At 39.1% G+C, this 22,383-nt stretch overlaps 1 protein-coding gene across 5 annotated transcripts; it reads left to right on the top strand.

Annotated features, from left to right (window-relative positions):
* Positions 1–229: 229 nt before the first annotated feature.
* OMA1 (OMA1 zinc metallopeptidase) lies at positions 230–21,701 on the top strand. 5 transcript variants are annotated; one of them, XR_010611375.1, is made up of 10 exons: positions 586–812; positions 1,294–1,822; positions 2,249–2,477; positions 3,564–3,737; positions 3,830–3,937; positions 5,521–5,649; positions 8,994–9,068; positions 11,556–11,705; positions 18,177–20,191; positions 20,350–21,701. XR_010611375.1 is itself a non-coding variant. In XM_065673240.1 (9 exons), exons 2-9 carry the CDS (start codon positions 1,314–1,316, stop codon positions 18,393–18,395), a joined length of 1,593 nt encoding a protein of 530 aa, XP_065529312.1. In that variant the 5' UTR covers positions 230–376; positions 1,294–1,313; the 3' UTR covers positions 18,396–21,701. The 5 variants fall into 5 exon arrangements, 4 of the variants coding, with proteins under 4 accessions (XP_065529312.1, XP_065529314.1, XP_065529311.1 ...); XM_065673240.1 differs by lacking the exon at positions 586–812 and adding an exon at positions 230–376 and having other exon boundaries at positions 18,177–21,701; XM_065673242.1 differs by lacking the exon at positions 586–812 and adding an exon at positions 384–579 and having other exon boundaries at positions 18,177–21,701.
* The last annotated feature ends 682 nt before the right edge of the window (positions 21,702–22,383 follow it).

Genomic DNA, 22,383 nt, shown 5'->3' on the forward strand with positions numbered 1-22,383 from the left:
CAACACTGAGACAGCGTTGGTAAAGCCAGAGGAGAAGCAGCACCGGAGCAAGGCCGGCGGCAGCTCTGCACCTCCCGAACCGACACCCCTCCCTCGCCCCTCCACAGCCGAGCCGGGGCCGACGCAGCAGACACAAAATGGCGGCCCGCCCCTCTCAGCTTTCCCGCTCACCCCGCGCGCAGGGGCTCGAGGCGAGGGGCGGAGCCTCCGCAAGGGGGCGCGAGCGGGCGCGGCCGCCTGAGGGAAGGGGCGCGGAGCGGCGGCTGCCGCGGAGGCGGTGCCGGGCCCGTCCCGCCTCCCGGCCGCTACCCCCGCTCGGCAGCGACGGCGCCTCCGCGGTCTGACCCCTCCTCCTCCGCCTCCGCCTCCCGGGGAGGTGAGTAGGGGAGCCCGGTGGAGGAGGCCTATTACAGCGAAGAGCCCAAGGCCGCCCGGCTGCGGCGGCGGCTAGAGCTCTCCCCCTGCTCGCCCCGCCCGAGGCGGGAGCCTCAGAGTGACACGTCTCCTCTCCTCCCCCTTTTTCTCTTTCCCCTGCCTCCTCACGTCTGCGTATATCACGATAGTCGCGCCAGCACCGAGGTTGGGGGGTGGGCGGTGCTTGCCTGCGGGCGGGATGTTGGGCGCTGAGGGCTGGCAGCCGAGGTCAGCCTTCAAGGCCGCTGCCAGAAAGGAAGAGCAGGGAAAAGGCGGGGGAAGCCGGCGGTGCCTCTCCTGAGGGGAAGGCCGGGAGCCGAGGCCGCTGTTGAAACCGAGCGCCAAGGGGCCCCTCGGGAGGGGGTGGCCGGGGCCCTCCCGGAGGGAAGGCATGCCCCGTGAGTACGAGCCTGCGGGCTGGGGCACGCTTGGTTTAGCTGTGTTGGGCTGGTCTGTTTCTAGGCCGGGTGCCTGGAAACGCACCCTGTGTTTGGGAGCAAAGTATCAACAAAACGCTCCCTAGATCCTGGTTTTCCTCAGTATGGATGGACAGCAAAGAGCCCAGCAGGGAAAAGTTACTGCGCACGTGTCTTCCACAGGGACACCTGTGGTTATTCTGATGTGGTGATAATAAAAGTGAAAGCAAAAAATCACGCTTTATTTTATTATCAGTGATACAAGATTGGGTTTTTCAGTCAGAAGCAAATGGATACCTTAAAACTGCAACAGGATGCAGCTGTAACTGACATTTTGGTGCAGTGCAACTGTTTGCAGACAAATACGTGGTATCTGTTCAGGTGAAATGAAGTAGTATTTCAGAGTTTCCTGTTTGAGGGAGTTCCTTAATACCTCTCTGCTATTTTGTTTTCTTCGTTTCAGGGTAACCAACCAAAGAAGTTATGAATATCATCCGTGGTTTAAAGTTGTTGGGCAGGAACTGTATTTCCTTTCGTTTGGCTTCTTTGACAAAGGAGACAAAGTGCAATAACTTCTATAAGCCTTATCCAGGATGTCGCCAAACTCAAGTCAGTTGTGCACGAGATAGGGGCCAAAGCCTGGATTTAAGTGGAAATACTAGAGACTGGTTTTTGACTGGAAGCCCTGACTCTGACAGAAACTTCATCAGTAAAGGACTGAGATGTCTTTTGAATGTCCCAAATACAGCAGTACACAAGAATGCACACCACAGTCCAGGAAGGTTTTGCTTCCAGGCTTCTCATCTGCTGGGGAAGACAGTCAGATCCCTCCAGATCAGTTCCATAGGGCAACCCCCACATCATTTTCCAGCTTGGAACATTCAGATCATCAGGTCTCTTCACACATCACCATCATTTCAGGCTGCACCAGCTCCTCTCTTCTGGATTATTGTTAAGCCAGCTCAGAAATTATTTGCTATTCTTCTTGGCAGGTAAAATACTATGTCACTTCCTCTCAGTATAAGACACCATTATACAAGGATGTGTGCATGAGTTTGTGGAGAATGGTAGGTGTATTTGTAGTGTTTTCATTTCAATATCTGCAAAATTTTATAGGACTGGGGCCTAAGCTGACAATTTGCTCAACAAGAAGTCATTTCCATTATCAGAGGTGTTAGATGTATCTTTTGCTCTTTCCATTCTCATTTACGTGTGGTAGAGGGAGATGAACTAAGACACTAAGGGGCATTCCTTCTTCTCCTGTGGGAGGTAAGAAACGGAGTGGAGTTGAAGCCAATTACAGTATAATATTCCCTAAACTCTGACATGAGGTGAGACTGTAATAGGGAATACGGCAAGGGCAGACACTAAGAAATTCTTAAACTGAATCCTAAGTTAACAGTATTTATATCTTACAGGAGCATAAGAAATTGGTGGAAGGCACTTCCTCCTAATAAACGGGAACTTTTTAAAGAACATGCAAGACAAAATAAATGGAAGATACTCCTGAGTGTCAGTAGCTTCGGTGTTTTATTCATTGTGTTTTATTTTACTCACTTGGAGGAGACACCCATCACTGGGCGCCCTCGACTGTTGGTGTTTGGAAAAGAACATTTTAGGGAACTGTCCCAGATGGAATATAGGATGGTAAGACTTTAAAGAAACATTCAAAATACTCTAAAACTGTTAATGCTTTTATTACAGTGTTGAAATAGTACAATTAATGAGCTAGGCAAACAAACCTTGTTGTGTGCTTGATGTATTTTGAACTTCATACTCAGAACCCTGCAAAGGACCCATATCAGCCAATCTCTCCTCTCGTTCCATCCTTTTTAAGCGTTGCCTTTCCATCAGCAAACTGCTCAGGGGCATGTAGTAGTTAAAGAGCACATTACCTGTGTGTAGCAAACACTTCTAACCATGTTACTGTAATCTAACAAGTACAGAAGTCTAGTGGAAGCAGTAAAAGCACAGCTAATGGGTATATGCTGAGATCTGTCTCATGTTCTATGCTGAGTTGAGCGTTCTTTGACACTTGTTTAAGGTCCTCTTCTATGCTGTCACTTTGTAAGGTAATAACTCTCTACCTACATTCAGTTTTTCATTGGATCAGCTCAGTTTTCTATAGTTGCTTTCCTTTAAGCTGTCCACTGCATTAATTTCTGTAACTTTGAGTTCTGTGACGTTCTGTTCTAAGGCCAGTGAAACGTGAAAATCCATATGCAAATGTTACTGTATTCCTGTCTGACAGGGAACATGAGATAAGAACTGAACAAGTACAAGGATGTATTCAAATTATATCTTTTGTGTAAGTTTGACCACCTTACAAATTACAACAGAAATATACAGTTAAAATATAATATGCGGATAAAATATACAGAAAAATCACAAATTCAGCTGGAAATTCAGAAAGGTATAGAAAGTTTTGCCAAATTGTGAGACAAAGCTTAACTGTGGATTAGGAAAATGCCAGATACAGGAGGCAGTAGTCCAAGTTTATACAATCTTATTTTTGATCTGTGGTCATCAGTTTACTTCCTTTGAAGTTTATTAATCCTTAACTTGTGGCTCCGAAAGCGTCAACTCTTATGTTGGCTTTGGCTGCATGAAAGAAAAATGTGTGAAAATTTAGCTTTAACTAAGTTGTGTGTAGCCACTGAATTAGTTTACTGTTTAGTCATTTATTGTGTGTTTGTCCTGCATGGCAGTCAAGAATTTTTCTTTGTTTTTAAGTGGATGGAGGAATTCAAAAGTAAAATGTTACCTGAGACAGATCCACGCTACCAGGTTGTGAAGAGAGTTGTTGGTCATTTATCTGAAAGCAATAAGGACATCCCACAGGTCTCTGCACTCGAGTGGGTTATCCATGTGGTGGAGGAACCAGGTGTTAATGCTTTTGTGCTTCCAGTAAGTTGAACCCAATACAAAAATTAATAGTCATAATGAAAGAGCTTTTATTTATGTGTCTTATACTTACTTTTTATACTTTTGCTTTACAGAATGGTCAAGTGTTTGTTTTCACTGGATTGCTAGATGCAGTTTCTGATATTCATCAGCTGTCCTTCATTCTGGGACATGAAATAGCTCATGCTGTGCTGGAACATGCAGTAAGTATTTAAAGAAAACTGTCTAAAATTCTTATATTCATTCTAGTTACTTTAATTCAGATTTTTCTTATCACTACCAACCATTGTTTCAGTGTGACTCTTTCAAACTGATGAAAAATGGAGTTTGACATGAAAGTATTCTGCTACAGTATATGCTTGTTACTCATGTAGTACTTAATAACTGTTGGAAGTGCTGTAGCAGTTAGTGTTAGCACAAAGTCTGCCACTGTCTCTGTCATAGCTGTACAGGTGGATTATGGCTTGCTGTTAACAGTTCTTTAGGACTTGGTCTGCAGATGCCTCTCCTTCTATAGCACAGACATAAGGATCTAGAGGCACTCAGCAGCTTCGTTTGTTACTCCCGCTCTTGTTAATACCTACAGAAGTGGATATACTTTAATAAATTATTCTAATATATATTATATTTTTATTATACTAGTATCCAGTCTTAGAATGCCAAGTTCTAGAATGCCTGGAGCTTGAGTCTGCATTTACAGAGGATGGTTTTCACAGACTTAATTTTTCTGTATCCTGACCTGGATGTGTTGAATTTGGTTGTTCTTTGCCGTTTGAATTACAATGAATGTGATAATTTTGTTGGGCTGTGTAGGTACAACTATGGTAAAAAGAGGATGGTATAGGAATATGGATCATACTGTTCTAGACTGAGGGGATTTGCTTCTTTACCTCCAGGTTGATTTCTTCCTATGTATGCATGTAATACATTACCTATCTGTCAGTTTGAGGCGCCATAATCTTTAAACATAAAGATCCTGCTAAAATTGCAAAACTAATTGGAAATGGGTAAATTAAAAAGTAAATTTTAAAGGCAGTGGAAATACAGGAGAATTGAGTTATTTCATCCTGTATGATTCTGGATAACCAACAGTTCACATCATAGCTTCTTGGGCTCAGCTGAGCCAAGTAACTTGCTAAACTTCTAAAAATTAGTAAAAAAAACCAGTTCTAATAATAAAAAGAACTTAACTTTGTTTGTGTGGAACCTGTATTACCCAACAGGCAGAGAGAAAAGTATTGCCTGATCCAGGTTGTGAGTGCTCAGCTTAATTTGTTGCATTTGAAATAAAACTCCGAATCCAAAAGAATTTTAATTTCTTTCTTTGGGATTTCAGTTTCTGAGATTAAAGTAATGTAGCAGAAAATAGACAATAAATATATAATGCCTGTTGTCCCCTTATCCCATTAGTGTTCCCGTCTAAATGATGCCTTAAATTCATGTAAAAATCAGTCTTCTAGGTCTTCTATAGATTTTTCATTCCAGCTGAGGTGTTTTATGGCCTTTGTACTAAAGAACTCTGTCTGCATGTTGCCGTCATCTTATCTCAAGCTTTGAATCTCTCAAACTGTGTTTGTTCTAGCTGTATTTATGCAGGTGGTGGGGATTCTTGACTGGAAGTACCTTGTTTCCAACCATTAGGGGTTTTTTTTGTGTGAGCAGGGGACCTTATGTTTGCCCTGTCTGCCGAAACTCTCCACTCCCCTTTTTTAAAGCGTTTCCAAATCTTGTTATGTTCTACAGACATGTCAGACAGGAATGAAAACGGGACAATTTCTGTTTGCAGGCAGAGAAAGCCAGCCTGGTTCACTTTTTGGATTTTCTATCACTCATCTTTCTCACTATGATTTGGGCCATCTGTCCTCGAGATAGTTTGGCAGTTGTTGGCCAGTGGCTTCAGAGCAAGTTGCAGGAGGTAAGACTGACACTTCACAATATCCTTTTGGAGTTCCATGGAAAAATGTTTTTAATCTTGGGGAGATAGTCCTACTAACTAATATATTTGGGGTGAAAAGGCAAAAGAAAAAATATTAGCAAAAATTAATATATGAGTATGTTTAAAATGAAATACATGTTTCTAAATCTGCATCTGCTTTAGTTGATACATATTTTCATTTGTCATGCTGAAGAACCTCAGATCTCCCTAAATGACTAGATTGAGCTGCACAGGCTCTGCGTACCTGCTTGCTCATTGTCTTTCTGACATGTAGTTCCCCCTTTAAAGCTGTATATATTGAAATACTGTGGTTTTATTTTGAGGAGCTTTTAAATTGTTTCTAAGCAAAATAAAATATATGGAATTCTGTAAATATATTGTTAGTGGTAAGAATGGTTTCCAAGATCAGAAAATCGCAAATCTAAACACTCCTTTAAAGTATAAAACACACTATAATAGAACTTACTGAAATAATCTTTTCAGACGGCACATATTCCAATAAAGTAAAATTTAGAGGCTTTGTGGTGCCAGTTTGCTTCAGTCTAATTTACTCTCTGCCTTCAGACAGTTACTGATCCATTTCTTTTTTAAAAAATGGGTTTTCTTTTCGTTTAAAATAAATTCTGCTTACATCATAAACCAAATCTGAATTTAATGAAAGAGCTCTTTGGTTTCTTTGACTTCTCTTGATGCTTCTCTTGAGATTTCCCCCAGTTCCTCAAAAACATGAACTGAAACATAACCAATCTGTTTTGGTAGTTCTTATGCTAATGGGTGGATGTGTGGATTCTGAACATAAATTATCTCTAAAGAGCTTGGATATTTGTACAAGTAGCTAAGAAACCAATACATTGATGAATTCTAGCCAGCATTTTGAAGAGCTGAATTTGGAAAAAAAGTGTGAATCAATCCTGAGACTGCTCATAATTTAGACAGCAAGATTTAACTCCCTGTCAGCATCTTTTCTCCTTTTCTAGGGTAACTGCAAATGCTATTTTGGCATTGTGGACTGGATTTGTGCTTCAGATTGCAAATGGAGTCTGGGTTTCAGTTCATATTCCTAGCATGCTATGGGAAAGATCTGTCGTATATGAGAGATTGTACTCTAATGTCCTGGATTACCCTCTGATCAAACTTGTCTTCAGTAACATTAAAACATATCCGTATGGAATGCAGAATAAGGGATTAATATTTGCATCCCTTATACAAAAGATGCTGAATAGAATATTTTGTTTCTGTTAGTCACTCAGGAGGGCAATGTCTGTTTCCTGGACTCAATTGCTATTGTGCTTGTGTGAAAATGAATCTTTCTGCACATTTTCTCAACATGGTTCTTGACCTCTTTTTCCATATTCTAGTTTTTAAAATTTTACCATGTGACCCTATGAAAAGGTTATTTAAGCCATGTTGCAGCACTTGCTTCTGTTTCGGTACTTGTTTTTCTGTTATTTCCTCAAAGGCTGATGGTTTATTTTTTATTGTAAGCATTTATATATATTATTATAAGTAGTTTCCAGTGACTCTTCGTAAGGCTTTTGGCATGGAGCTCCAGTTCTGATTTTTCTCCAAACCTAGTGGGTTTGCTTGCCTTAAAAAAATAAGTTCTCTTACAGAATTAATTCATGGTTGTTCTTTAGTCATGCAGTTCTGAACTGAAAAGTGTTGGTTTTGTTTTTACAGCAGTGGTTATTTTATATAGGAACTAAAGCCTAGTAATTATTCTTGGAATAGCACAATGCGTGTCTCTGAGTTTTACTCGAATCCTGCACACTAGTATGTACAGATCCAGTACTTCATACTCCCTTTCTTGTGCACCACACACTATCACACAGCTACTTCATGTGGAAATTGGTGATTTTGGATAGTCAGCTTACCTTAAAGACAAGGAACTTCCTTTTCTTCAACATGTACAGATAGCTCAAGTAATTGGTTTGAAAAATCAAATCTGCTGCTTTATTATGTCCAGGATTTTAGATCAGGAACCCTGCTTGGTCATAAGCTGTATCTTGCATTAGAATTACTATAGGGAATCACATCACAGTGTCTTTATGCTCGTATCTTGTCTGTGACTAGCCAGTAGCAGATACATAGGTGAAAAGTAAGGGAAGTATCAGCAATTATAGGACAATAGTTTCTTCAGATGATATCCTTGCTTCTGTAGTCTGCCGCATGGCAGGTCCTGAATTAAAGATTGTATCAGTGTTGTGTTTAATTTTAAAAAGACACCCATGTTATTTGTATTGGGATAGACATACAGGTAAATAGTAATACCCTATTGTTTACTGTAAATGCAAATAAATCTAAGGGGTAAGAGTTTAAATGCTGATCCTTTTACTACCCTCTTCTTGCTGTCCCAGATCTCTCTATCTAAATGGTCAAGACACATTCAGACATCAGTTTCCTAGTTCTTAAACTTCTGCAAATCTTTTTGGAAATGGGTGCTACCCCATAAATGCTATCAGATAAAGAGCTGATAAAACCTTTTTCTCTTCACTAGCCTTGCACATGCCCATTCTTGAGTTGGTATTTCCTAATCAATGCCTAAACCAGAATGTTGTGACATGTTCCTTGTCTCTGCATGAGTGGGCTGTTTTAACACTTCCTGCTTTGCATTTACTATAACCTGATACACCAGGGCAGGGCTGTCCCAGTCTACATGAATTACATATGCCAGAATATCCTGGTATTATATGACTACATAACCATTTGAGAAGGCTATCACTCTCCCTTAGTGTGTGTTAATACAATGTCACCATAGAAAAATGGGAGAAGAGTTAGTCAGATTTATGTCTTCTAGTTTCATTTCTCAAGAGCAATTTGCAACTTGTGTTGGTGGATAATCATGACAGGGGAGTGATTGCTGCATGAAAATGTTTATGGCTGTATTCCATACTGTAGCCTGTTTACCATACCAAATAGATCATACCAGGTTTAAAAACAGTCATCATAAAAGTTTAAGGGAACCGCTGTATCTTTTTACATACAGTTGCTACAACAAAAATCTTAACAAAAGAGTGAAGTGAAACAATTCTAGTTTTAAAGATGGCATTGCCCCTTCAGATGCTGCAGAAGAGCTGTGAGGCTGCCTGATGGGAGGGGCCATGAAAATACGTGTCATTTGAATATAGGATGAGTGAATTGCATGTTGTCGTGGTTTAAACACACATGGACTTAAAGGTTACATGGAGTAAATTAGTACTGATCACATGCAATGTGAACAGGATAAACACTATTTCTTATGAGATCATAAGAATAGCTACAGTGTTCTAGCTTTGTACACATTCAAACCTAAGAAATAAGAGCTTTGATGTGCTTCTTTGCAGTTTATGTTTGATAGGCCATACAGTAGAACATTGGAGGCCGAAGCTGATAAAGTGGGACTTCAGTTTGCAGCAAAGGTAACTACTACTGGTTTATTTTAGTAGCAATTTACCTGCCATTTTTCAGTTTCTATTGCAATATGGGGAGTTTCATACTTCATACAGAGGTAAACTGTGTGGGAGGATTCCAGCTTTTTTGCAGATCTGTCTATTAATGAAGTAGTGGGAAATAAAACAAGTTACAGGGAAAGACAAAGTCGTTCTGGCTAAATTGTATGTAATAAGACTGAAGTTTGTAAAGTTGTGCGTTGTTAACTGCACAGTATACTTTCTGTGCAGTTTATTATTACTGGAAAAAAAAGCTACATAGTTATAAAGAGGAGAATGCCAAACAGTGAGCTTCCCTAAGAAGGATTTAATAGTTTGAAAAGGTATAAAGTACTCCTAACCGTAGAATCCCAGACTGGGTTGGGTTAGAAGGGACCTTAAAGCTCACCCAGTTCCAACCCCCTACCGCGGGCAGGGACACCTTCCACTAGAGCAGCTTGCTCCAAGTCCCGTCCAACCTGGTCTTGAACACTGCCAGGGATGGGACAGCCACAGCTTCTCTGGGCACCCTGTGCCAGCACCTCGGTACCCTAGGAGGGAAGAATTTCCTCCTTATATCTTAGTGCACCTGATTTATAATACTTTTTCTCATAACATTACAGTAAAATTGAAGAAGTTTTTGATATTGTAATTATATTTTCTGTGATTTCTGATAATTATGAAGTATATCAACATTGTTCTAGAATTTAAATATTTAGTCAAAATGCATCCATAAAAATAATGTGACTTTGCTAAAGACAGACACAAATTTGGTCAGAAACTACTCAGCATTTTTCTTCTAATTAGTCTTTCTCAATCACTTTTTTTTGTGCCTGTGTGTTTTAATTCTGAATTCCAGACTCTAAACCAGCTCTTTCATAGCTGAGTTCGGTAGAGGTAGATAAGTGTTGGATAACTGTGAGAGTAGCACCATCTGGTGTTAATATTTCATAAAGAAAACTTCATTTTCTTAATAATTATTAATATTTCTTCAAGGAAGAGTTTTTAAAATTAACCTTGACTCTAGGGTTGAAACTGTATTTGTAGTTTAAAGTCAGCTAAGGGAATAGTGCAGTCTGTGGGAGAAAAAACAGTAACTGCTGTGTTGATGCTCACTGCTTTGTAATGATGATCTGTGGCTGTACTAGGAAGAACCAAGCAAAGTGGTATCTCAGCATTACTCTACTGGTGCAGGTAATCTTTTTATAATAATAATTTCAAGAAATACATTCAAAGGATAAAGCACTTCTGGATTTCTGGAGGGGGGAAAGAAAAGTAATTTTCTAACCTTCTGAATACTTATCTCTTTTCTCTTAAACAAATGAAAATTAATGTAGGTAATCTTGTTCTTTCCCCCCTCTCCATTTAAATGCAAATATAAAGGGGCCTGTTGGTGATACACAAATACCATTCTTAAAGTTAGTGTTCCATGACTGTCTGTGGTTAAATACATACTTCTGTGGAGAGAGATAGGAATTCTGCAGAATTACTGTTTTAATCTGTGTGGATTACACAGATCAGCCTTGAAAAAGGCAGTGTGATCAACTTACAGAGAAGCCTTTACACCTCATTTTTAGAGATACTTAAGTATGAATTATTATCACTTTCTATTTTTGGCTCTAAATTTCTTCCTGTAAGTTTGCCTAAATCTGTGGAGATGATTAATTTGTTCTTTTTCCGCAGTGTGTCTAGCAAATGTAAATTAGAATATGCAGCTGAGTTTGGTTTTTTTTAAAGAACAAGTACATGCCAGAAATTGTGAAGCTGTTTTGCTCCTGAATTTTGTAATGCACGTGTAAGGTTTTTAATATTGGTGGTATTACATAGATGTTAAGAGCAACAAATCCAGTGTTTTATCTGAATGAGTCTTTCACTGCTTTTAGAATCATAGAATCAGCGAGGTTGGAAAAGTCTTTTAAGATCATCAAGTCCAACCTTTATGGCAGCACTGCCAAGGCCACCACTAACCCATGTCACTGAGGGCCTCATCTACACAGTTTGTGAACACTTCCAGGGACGGTGACTCCAACACTGCTCAGGGCAGCCTGTTCCAATGCCTGAGCACTCTCTTGGTGAAGGAATTGTTCCTAATTTCCAGTCTAAACCTGTCCTGGTGCAGCTTGAGGCCATTTCCTTTTGTCCTGTTGCTTGTTACTTGGGAGAAGAGACTGACTACCACTGCACTGCAACCTCCTTTCAGGCAGTTGTAGAGAGTGATAAGGGCCCCCTGAGCCTTCTCTTCTCCAGGCTAAACACCCCCAGTTCCCTCAGCCATTCCTCATAAGACTTACTCTCCAGATCCTTCACCATATATCAGATATTTTAGAGCAGTGTTTTCCTGTCAGGTACGAGGGGGACCATCTAAACAGACTTTAGAGATTTAAAATTTAAGAAGTCTGTTGTAATTAAATATCATTAGAATGTCTATTGTATTACTTTAAAAATACAGTGGTTTATAAGTTTCCTTTCTGTTTTCAGGCTTGTGTGGATGTAAGAGCAAGCAGTGTGTTTTGGCAACAAATGGAATTAGCAGAAACCATTCAAGGGCAACCCAAGTTACCAGAGTGGCTCTCCACACACCCTTCTCATGAGAACAGAGCGGATCACTTAGACCGGCTTATCCCAGAGGTAAGCAGAGTTGAAGGAAGTTTGTCTTTGTCTCTTAGGAAGGTTGCCAGGATTATTTTGGTATTGATTCATGAGCTACTTTGGTATCAATTCACAATCTACTCCTGGCTTCTCCTGTAGCATCAGTCTTATCTTTAGAGAAGTTTTCTGTTACATAGCTCTCAATGTTAAAGGTTTTATTAATTGAGGAAAAATTAAGATAGCACAGATAAAATGCAGTCGTATTCTAGGATTTCTTTACTTTCCTGATTTCTGATCAAAGTGTAGTATTTCTGCTTTTGAATGGCCTTCCTGGTTTAGATGTGTCCATGTCACTGATGTTATCCATTCTTTTCTCTTTTTTGCCATTTTGAAAGCCAGTTTTTAAATTGGATCCCTAAACTAACTTGCTTTGAGTAGCTAGCCCTGGGCTGTCAAACAGAGAATTCTCCTTCCTATCCTGTCTTTCTCACTGACATGGGATTGAATATGCCTCAAATAATGTGCCTCAAAAGAACATCAGATCCCCAGTAGATTCCCTAATAGCACTAATAGTTATGATAGGACTCTGGGGATTTTGCAGCCTGCTTTTTTCTTCACATCTCTGTTCTGTCAAATTAGGAGCAAATGTTACCCCACTGCAAGGAACTTGAGCTAATTCACACAATTGCCCTTCAATCTGCAGTCTTTGTACTTTCCTCTCAGAGGAATGCCAAGTGGATAGCTACTTGGGGGTTCTGTTCATTTGATGTGCTACTCGCTGGTAGCTTAAGGACAGAGAACCAAGTTTAGTAATCCTAGTTTGTTACATTTCTTTAAATAGTGGGGGTTTTAACTACAGAGAAAGAACATGGGTTGCTTTTTGCCTCGTTTTTTCTCTTTAAGATATAGTGTTTAAAGCACTTCACAAGAACACTGTTTTTCAGCAAGCTAAACTGTGTTTGGAAATTCCCTTTCTTAAAACCAACTGGTAATTTTTAGTTCTTTCTCTTCTTCTTGTGTTTTTTATTTTAAACTCTCAGTCACTTTAATCCTTTCTCAGTTCCAAACTGTGAAGACAGTTGAAGGTTTATTGGCAGAGGGAGGCCTGGAATGTTGAGGTGTTTGCTGCTTTCAAAGGAGAAAAAAGGATTCTCATGAATTCTTTGAAAATGAATGCAGTAATTACTCTAAATGATGGTATAAATCAAAACTAACATTAGGGCTAGGAGGTTGGAGACTGGCCTGACTGAATATTTTAAGTATACACAAATTCTATACTGGTTATGAGACTATTTTGATGGATTTTTTAACACACTGGAGCAGCTAAATGAAAAATTATGCTTGTTGTGGGGTCCTAAGTTTAGGTAGATTGAACATAAAGGTTTTGGGATCCTTTAGTTTCATACAGTTATTGATTGGCTTATAAAACAGGAATGAAATAAATCACTTCTTATGTTCTACCCCAGGACTAAGCAGGTAAGTTAAATAATTGAGCAACTGTGTAGAACTGGCAGTCATGTTATTTTGCTCTTATCTCCTGTAGTTTAGCAGGTGCAGCAGTCCTCATCTTTCTATAGCCATTCTCAGTTCCAAAAGCAGTGGAGGGTAGGAAATTATCTTCCGAAAGTTAATATGAGACATTTTCATTTGCCTTTTACCTTAAATGGTTCTTTTTGGAGTAGGATGAGAAAGCAGGGGCCAAAGGCTTCCTGTTTTTAACAGAAGTTCACTAGATAAGTGAGGTTGATACTGCAAAAATAGAATAAAAATTAAATAAAGTATGTAGAGATGTCGTTGGAGGTTTCTTGTTTGAAGTGTTGACTCCATCAGAAAGCTGCCTTCTTGAAGCTGGATCTCAGGCATTTAAAGGGAATCGCAGGGCTTTGTTGTTATTGTTGTTCAATATCCCACCTTGTTGTTTCATTATTCACACAAAAGGTTTTTTTGAACACTATTTTTACCATATATATTTAATGGCCGTTAGATATTCAGAACCTGGGGGGAGAAGCCAGCTTTTGAAAACGGCCTTTTTATCTCTGTAGTATCTCTTTGGAGAAACTGTACTTACGAATCGGTATCAGATCCATGATGAGTACTGTTGTGTTTCATATGCTGATGGATTTGAAACTGAAATGGTTTTCAGGACAATACAATATCTATTATTAGACAAGCTACTGGAGCTGGGGGAAATAGGGACAAAGTTTTGGGCTTGTCAGACCACACAGATGTTTCTCTACAGACTTCTAAGCAGGTTCCACAGTAAGATGCAGTCATAGAAAGTGAGAATTTATCTTCAATCTCTGAACCTTTTCTCTTAATGTTCTCTGGCTACTGTTTGTCTACCTTTTTCCTACTATGCTCTGCAAGTGGAGCACTGTGCATGAGCTGAAGCCTCAGCTATACTGACTAAAGCAGAAGGTTGTGTACTGAGCCTTGCCTGTGACACAAAAATTCATCTTGATGTGACATTTGCTTTCTTGGCATCATGCTGTTGGCTCAGATTCCATTCTTCATTCACATTAACTCCTGTTTCCCACTCTTTCTTGTGGAAATGCCATGCTGAGATGATTTTGAGAGCAATACTAAGTTGGGACATGCCAGCTCTGCTGCTTTTCCTCCTTTGTTTGCTTCCTCAATTAACTTGTCAAAAAGTGAATGAATTTGCTTTGGCAAAACCTGTTCCTGTCAAACCCACATTGGCTGTTTATTAGTTGTATTACTGTGGGGGTAGTTATTGCTTATTCCTCAGTCTGCTGCCTTTGGGATATTGAAGATACATTTATTTCACTTCCTTTTAAAAATGGGTTGGTGTATTTGGCCTTCACTTGTGATGTGAAGATTACTTCAAATAGTTCTTGTACCAGAATATACTAATGAATCCCTATCAGTGTGAAAACTTAAAGGAAAATTAGAATAAAAAAAATACTGACCTCCCTATAAAGTTGTGAAATATTTTGTCACAATTTTTCTGTGCCAACAGAAGCAAAGATTTGAAGAATTAGCAATATATATGTTGTTTTTCTCCAACAAGTAGCAAATCTATCCGTTCTTTTAATCCTCTTTTTACTACTGCTTCATTTGTAGAACCTGTTGTCTACCCTGTGCCTGCTAATTGTAATACAGTTTGCAACCCAGCATTTCTTATTTGTTAATTTTTCCCTTTTTTACCCTAGATGCTTGTGCTATTTCTTAGTTTTTGTCATAATTGCAAGGTCAGAGCTGAAGTCAGCCCTGTTGAGGTAATCATAGTTTATACACAAGATACTATAACCCTTGGCTTGGTTTGTGGACAAGAGAATGATGTGACTTTTATACTGAGAGTGCTGATGGCCTGAGAGGTAGGATGAACTCCAGAAGACTAAAAGGAGTCAAGATGCAGCAGTTGGCCTGGTATCTGTGACACTGATGAAGGATTAATACTGGCAGCTGAAAATTACATGGTCCTGTATTTGTCTCTGCTGGAAGGCTTTATATGAAAGCAGTAGCACAAGGTGCAGCTCCCGAATTATTATGCCTTCCCCTTCCCCAGCACACTGCAGGAGGTGACTGCAGTTGTATTGGTAAGAAAAACAGCTTCACCTTTGTTACTTACAGGCAATAGTTTGATATTTTATTTGAGACCTCCTGAACTAGTAAGCATGCAGGTGGTCTTTATTCTGAACAGCAGTACTTCTCTCTTAAGGTTAACTTGAAATGACCAGCATTAAAGTACTCTCTGTTCCCAGCTGAATCTATGTACTCTCTCTAGCTAGTTAACCTTGGCTCAGTTCTGTCTTCTTTATCAAGAACACTCTTCAGTAATAACAGTCAACGGAACATGTTCTGATTATAATATCAATATAACATCCATATGCATGTGCTTCATTTAGAATGCTTTTTCTTGTCCTCTTACCCGAATTGTCAAAACCCAATTGACTTGAGCAATATTAGGTTAGATCCAATATGCTTGACCATGTTGGGCTGCTTTATCTTTCAGGAGAGATGATATTGTTAACTCCTCAGCTTGTTACTGGTCTCCTAAGGATGTTACAGAGCTGCTGGCACAAAACAATATAGCAGCAGTCAGTCAGCTGAGCCAGGGGAAGAACACAACTAGGGCTGAATGCTGCATGGCAGTCACAAAGGCCACTTTCACTGGAGTGTGTAGTCATAGCTGTCTTTAACATGTCAACAGAGCTCCCCATTCTCATAGCTATAGTCTGTTTAATGGCATGTGAGTTGACGGTGTTTAATAGATGCCATCTTACCCCCCTTGCACAGCTTTATGTCTAGCAAGAACACAAAGACATCCACAAGGTAAAAATATTAACTCTGAAGTGTGGATTTTACCTTTGCTGTTGTGACTTTAGCATTTTAGATGGTTTCACTCATGGAAATAGGCCAGGCACTATCTAGCCATGAAAACCAGAGATATAAAATCACTAAATTAGTTTAAAAGAGGATTATATTACCCTTTCCAGTATACAGCCTAAATCTTTATATTTCCGTTTGCCTTGAATAATGCTGTTTGACATTAATGCAGTCTAGCAGCAGCTTATGTTCTAGAAGAGAACAAGAGAAAACTCTTGGTTTGTCAAAAATGTCAGTTTAGAAATTAATTGGTCACTGAAGCAGAAGAGTGTTCAGCGGTACAGTTACATTTAGTGACTACATGGACAATCATGCTGTAGAAAAACAAATACTGAAAGCTTTATTCATGTCTTTTAAAAGTTAGACAAGAGGAATATTTGCATGCCTAAATCAGACTTGTGTATCCAGTAATTTGAATGTTACATTTCAACAAGAAACAGCTGGAGAAACCCTAGTTCTACATTCCTGAAACACATCTTTTTCCAAAGCCATTTGTTAAATATAAATGCTGTTTGTTTCTAGCCATTTACAGCAAACTCTTTATCAGCTTGCTGTAATAAAGATAGGGAGAAATATGTTTTCATACCCCCTTATGCAAAGAAATGAGTTAAGAAGCTCTGCTCTTCTGTTTTGTAATCTGCTGCAGTGAGATGTTTCCAGTGTTGCCTGTGGAAGAATACCAAATTGTTTCAAACTGATGGGCAAATTCTTGTGCACAGGGGTACTGGTGTATTTGATTTGATATTTCAGCCAAATCTAGTGTATATAAAGAATCCATGGTTATGAAGTGGAATAAAACACACATTTGAACTTATTTTCCCATGGAAGGGTTGAAAATAAAGCTGGATGTTAATCTGCTTAGAGTTTTGTGCTGTTACTTGAGGCCAAGATACCGATAATACTGCATAAAAGTGACTACACCACAGTGGCTGTTGATGAATGTTAAATATCAGGCTAGGTTTTGACTTGTTTTCTTGCTGTTTCATTTTGCAAGTCTTGAAAAAATAGTTCTCAGTGGAGACATAGAACCCCCTCAAATTCTCCATATAATATTTTGCTGTATGATACATGGGATCTTACTTATCTTGATTAGTTTAAATGGGTCTTGTAGGAGAATCCATGTAGTAGGTCTGTGTCCAACTGCTTGCAAAGTACTGCATCAGATTTAGTCATGTGGTATCCATTGTTGGCTCTAAAATGAGCTGCCTGTTTGTATGGACTAATCAAGGTATCTTCAGCACTGTTAAAATGAAACAACCTAAGGATCCTTTAAAGCAGCTAACTTCATACAGTTTCACATCAATTTCTCCACGGTGCCTCTGAGACATGAGATTCATCCATTGTCATTCCTTGCTCAGATTGCCCACAAGGCAGGATGACCTGGGGGGAGTGTGCTCGCAATAATGGATTTTGATTCTCTGGAAAATTCTTCAGCTCCTTTGTGCCTCTACTTTCTAATGTGTAGAATGGAAGCAATGGCACTTACTCAGTGAGCAGGAGTCACATAAAGTTTGGTCTCTTTTTATCGAGATGAATTTTTACACTTTAGAGATACTGTTTTCTCCAATACTTGGAAGCTGCGTATTCAAATGCTTCTTGGAGATGAGATCACTTCTGCAACTGGTCCTTAATTGTACTGACCAACCAGCTGGATCTCTGGGCCAAACAGTTCAGTGGCCATTATGTTATTGGAAGGTTTCCCCTCTTCTGAGTGGGGCATCTATATGTAGTCACTTTAGTTATAGAGCCTATCTAGTATAAAGTAAATTATTCAGAGCTCTTTTTTTTCTTGGTGCAGTTAGTTTACATGTGAATGTAAATTTAAAGGTAAAAAATACTGACGTGGACAAATATCGCATAACGTAGCTGGAGAACTTCCTATCTATGCTGTACCTTTGGAGTATCCATTCTTTGAGAAACTGTCTGTGAGAATGATTATCATTCTTCATTTTTTCCCATTGTTTTACTGGATTGCTACATTTCTTCTCAGGAATTCTTGGTTTCTGTTGACAAGTTGTTTGGTAACAACTCAGGCTCAGTATTGTACTCACTAAGCTCTGTGTGCAAATGCAGACCTTATGGAAAGCCAAATTGCTGACTGAAACCTTCTTTGTTTTTCTTACTTAAATGAGCTTGATTTGTTTTCCTATGTATTCACAGGCTCTTAAAATAAGAGAGAGCTGCAATTGCCCATCTCTTTCTGGACCAGATCCTCGCCTCATTTTCAAACTTAACATGCAACATCTTCTGGAATCGTCTAAGAATCAAGAAGCCCCAAATTCTACAAAGCGAGATCGCCCAAAACCCAAACAGGATTTTCCTCACACTCAAAAAGTGGAAGATAGCCCAGTAACTTTTGCAGTTAAACCTACAAACTAATGACAACAACTTCCAATTTTTTGTAAACTTGTCCCTGAAGGTCTTTCTTCTAACACGATTTTGTCTTTGAACCATAAAGAAGATGTAGCCACTCATATTCTATGTTTTTTAAAAGTGATCTCTCACTCAAAGCAATAAGGAACCATGCCCACACAAGAAGAGCTGTGTGTTGGAGCAGAAAGCTTCTTAATCATCAAGAGTTACTAAAATAAATCACTTCTCAGGGGAAAGATAATCTCATACAATCCAGTCACACAGTGTAATTTTCAGCTTTATCAGGCTCACCTTGATCAGAGGACAGATGAGCCAGAAGCGTCCCTAAAGCAGAGGAAAACGTACAGTTTTCATCACTTAAGTTGTCTGGTTTATCTTGCTGTAATTTGGGTTACATCTCTTCAGCTTCATTTGAGAAATAATGAGGAGAGCTCACTGCCTGCTCCACATCTGGTATCTTTAAGAATATTAAGCTGAGATGTGGTAATAGCCTATGGGCGAGATACACCCCCGCTTAATTAGGTGGATTTACTGCTGGGATTTTTCTTCTTTCTAAGGCATTTTAGAATATGGATTGATTCAACATTTTTCTTCAAAGCAACCTGAAAGGGTTGAACAAAGTTCAATTTAAAAAAAGGAGTTAAATGATTTTCAAGGAAGTCTTTCTTCTGAAAGAAACACAGTATAAGAACCAAAGGTTGTAGCACTGGAATCATAGAATCGTAGAATCATAGAATGGTTTGGATTGGAAAGGACCTTAAGATCATCTAGTTCCAACCTCGTGCCAAGGGCAGGAATGCCTCACCCTAGACCATGTCACCCAAGGCTCTGTTCAATCTGGCCTTTTAACACTGCCCAGGGATGGAGCATTTACTACTTCCCTGGGCAACCTGTTCCAGTGCCTCACCACCCTCACAGTATAGAACTTACTTATATCTAACCTGAACTTCCCCTGTTTAAGTGTGAACCCATCACCCCTTGTCTTATCACTACAATCTCTAAATGCTTTGCAAGAATGGCTGTTGCCTTTTTAAAATGATCAGGGTCCCTCATCAGAGTGCAGTTTTCCTGCCATGACATTTGATCTACATTTGGATAGAAGTGATTGCTGATGTGGAAATATATTATGTAGTAGACAGATACAGCAAGATTCCTTGACTACACAGCTTTTGCAGCTGTACCTTATCCTAAAAGGTGATTTCTCTTCAGGAAACTGGCATCCAGTGCTGAGCATCCCTCCTGTCCCCAGCCCCCTGAAGCCACACATTTTATACTGTGGAGACAAATATGCACAATATAGGTTAAGCTCTGCCTTTTGTGATGGGCTAACCAGTATAGCATGGTATTCTTCATTTGCACATGTTTGAGTTGTCCTTGCTTTGCGGTTGAAAGTATTGAAGTGGTGATCTTACAGGAAGATGTAGAAAAAGGTGGCAATGAATGGAAATAAAAATGGAAATCCCATTCCTTTTTCTGTTAAGAGGTATTTGCTATTAGGGGTTTTGTACCCATATTAAAACAAAAATCTGTTTTGTCTGTGGTAGGATTTTACATGAAGTGGACATTTTACAATGTGTTGTATTTTGAAATACTCATTTTTTAATATATATAGGGGGCAGATTTTATCTTATTTCTTCAATTAAATCAGAATGCAAGCTTTTAGAAAGGAAAATCCCAACCTATTCAGTGGTGCCAGTGAATACAGTTGGGGAAAAAAAGACTGTGAAACAAGTAAATCTTTTCCTGACTTCAGTCGATGAACCAGGGTCCTTTGAGAAACACCAGCAACTCCCTATGCAGAGGTAAGTTGATGTATGTGTACTGTTGATGATTTTAGGTCTGATTACATAGCTCTAGACTAGCTGCATATTGCTTACAAGCTGGTTTTAAATCTCTGCTCACTACTTCTGGCAAGATGTAGAAGCCTGACCATTATTCATCCATCCATTTTTATTTCTAGTGACAGGAGGTTTTGTAACAGCCGTTCAGTGATGTGTTGAAGCATTTGGACATTGTCACCTAAAGGTAAACAGAAAAATACACCAGTTAGATTTCCCTGTGGACCTTATAGTTTATACAGCAACAGTAAGACCCCAGTGCTGCTGCTCTCTCCTTCCAGTGTCAAAGCTTGTTTTGTTATCCTGGGCTCCTGGTTAACTTGCAACATGATGGTTGTGTCTGCTAGGACTCAGGACAACATAGAGTTTCTGAAGTGTTGAAGTATGAAACCAGATAAATTTCCTCTTTCTACTGTTTTAAGTGACTGAAGTATTGCAGTGGAACGCTGGAGGTGCATTTTTTAAGTTCACCAAGGGAGATGTGCTTAATTTGTGTGTAACTAGTCTCATAACCCTGATCATGGTGATGTGAGAGAAAAGGTTTCAAGGGAGAATTAGCTTATATTAGACCAACAAATGGCTTGTGTACTTCTTCCTGCTATAATGGTCTAATAAAACACATCTCTTTCCTTGCAAATGTTTCATACACATACAGACATATGTACATACAGTACACACCCAAACACGAGAGTTAGACCTCCGCACTAAACCACTGTAGTTTTAAAGTGCAATATGAGATGTTGAAAATTTCAGGTTTTACTTTACATCTCGAATTATCCCAAATATTTTTCTCAGATGTTTTAGGAAGGGTTTCTTCTTTCTGCATCTTACATCCAATGCAGAAAATGCCTTATGCTTATCTGCCTCTCGAGGGCACTTTTCCCTTAAATTCTTAGTGAGTACTTAACCATTACATCTGTCTATATCTGTTTTCTTTCTTAAACAGAAAAACAGTGCTTTCAAAAGATTTGGGAAGTCATAGGAAGAATGACACTTTTAAAATTAAAGGTTATAATAATAATAATTTAAGCTGTGTGTGTATAAGAATGTATTTAATATGTTGATATATGTAAACTATAATATATTAATAGATTCCTAATCATAATAATTATCATTTCAAAATACATCTCTTAGGAAAATACTCTAGTTGCAAACTCCTGATGATCCATAGAAGCTTTTCATTGCAGTTGTGTAACTTAGTATGTCACAGGAAAAACAGATCTAAATTCAATACTTGAAAGACACATCTCATACATGGGGGAGGATAGTGGCTGAAGTGAAAAAAGGCAGGATACATCAGTAACAACACAACTGCATTTCCAACATCAATACTCTTTCCTGTTGAAAGACTAAATATACAATACAAATCTCACTAAATCTCTTCATGCATTTACAGTACTGGGAGTGTTGAGAGGTTTGCTGAGCAGGGGATGTGCATTCAGGGCACTCCTGTAATAAAAACTGCTCCATATAACTTTGAGTTTGTCATCTTTACTGTTTTTTTTTAACTTGAAATGCTAGGAAAGCAAAGCAAACAGCTGTTAGAATGCCCTTTGTTCTTGAATTCTGTTTGTAGTCACTAAAGCAGAACAATCCTGCAAGCTTGATGCTTTTTTTCATACATTATGTAGGCTGCCACAGCTAAGTTTTTGCAGTGTGGGGTTTGTGTCTCAATATCCCTGGCTGAAAAACTATTTCCAATAGAACAGTCTGTTGTAAGCTGTTTTACTGACAACACAATTCTCTCTGCTAAAAATCCTTGTTTTTCCAGCTCTTGGGAGCTTCTGAAGGGGGAGCAGGATGATCACAAAGTGTAGTCGTTAGCAGAGGTAGCAGTATAAGACTTTCCTATCAGCAGTGCACTGCGACTTCTTTAGGTTTCCAATCCATATTGCAGAGCGTGCTTTAGTCACTCACAGTAAGAACTGATATTAATAACTTGCATTTCTAATCACTTGATGCACCTCATAAATAATAGTTAAGTTTTTCTATCATACCTGAACTTTCTGACAGTTCTATTGGAGATATTGAAGCTTGGCAAGAGTGATTTTAACACAGCTTTGTGGAAGATGTGTGAAAAAATCTGGGGCTGGAACTATGGCATTCTGAATCGTTCCTTAGCTTACAATATAGCATGCTGCATCCTGTGTGTGTGT

This window comes from Lathamus discolor, chromosome 3 (genome assembly GCF_037157495.1).
Source record: "Lathamus discolor isolate bLatDis1 chromosome 3, bLatDis1.hap1, whole genome shotgun sequence".
NCBI lineage: Eukaryota > Metazoa > Chordata > Aves > Psittaciformes > Psittacidae > Lathamus > Lathamus discolor.

Coding starts and splice junctions, on each gene's coding strand:
- OMA1 (XM_065673240.1), top strand. CDS start 1,314: ATGAATATCATCCGTGGTTTAAAGTTGTTGGGCAGGAACTGTATTTCC. Junction 3,938..5,520: donor ATGCTGTGCTGGAACATGCA/GTAAGTATTTAA, acceptor TTCTGTTTGCAG/GCAGAGAAAGCCAGCCTGGT. Junction 11,706..18,176: donor TAGACCGGCTTATCCCAGAG/GTAAGCAGAGTT, acceptor ATGTATTCACAG/GCTCTTAAAATAAGAGAGAG.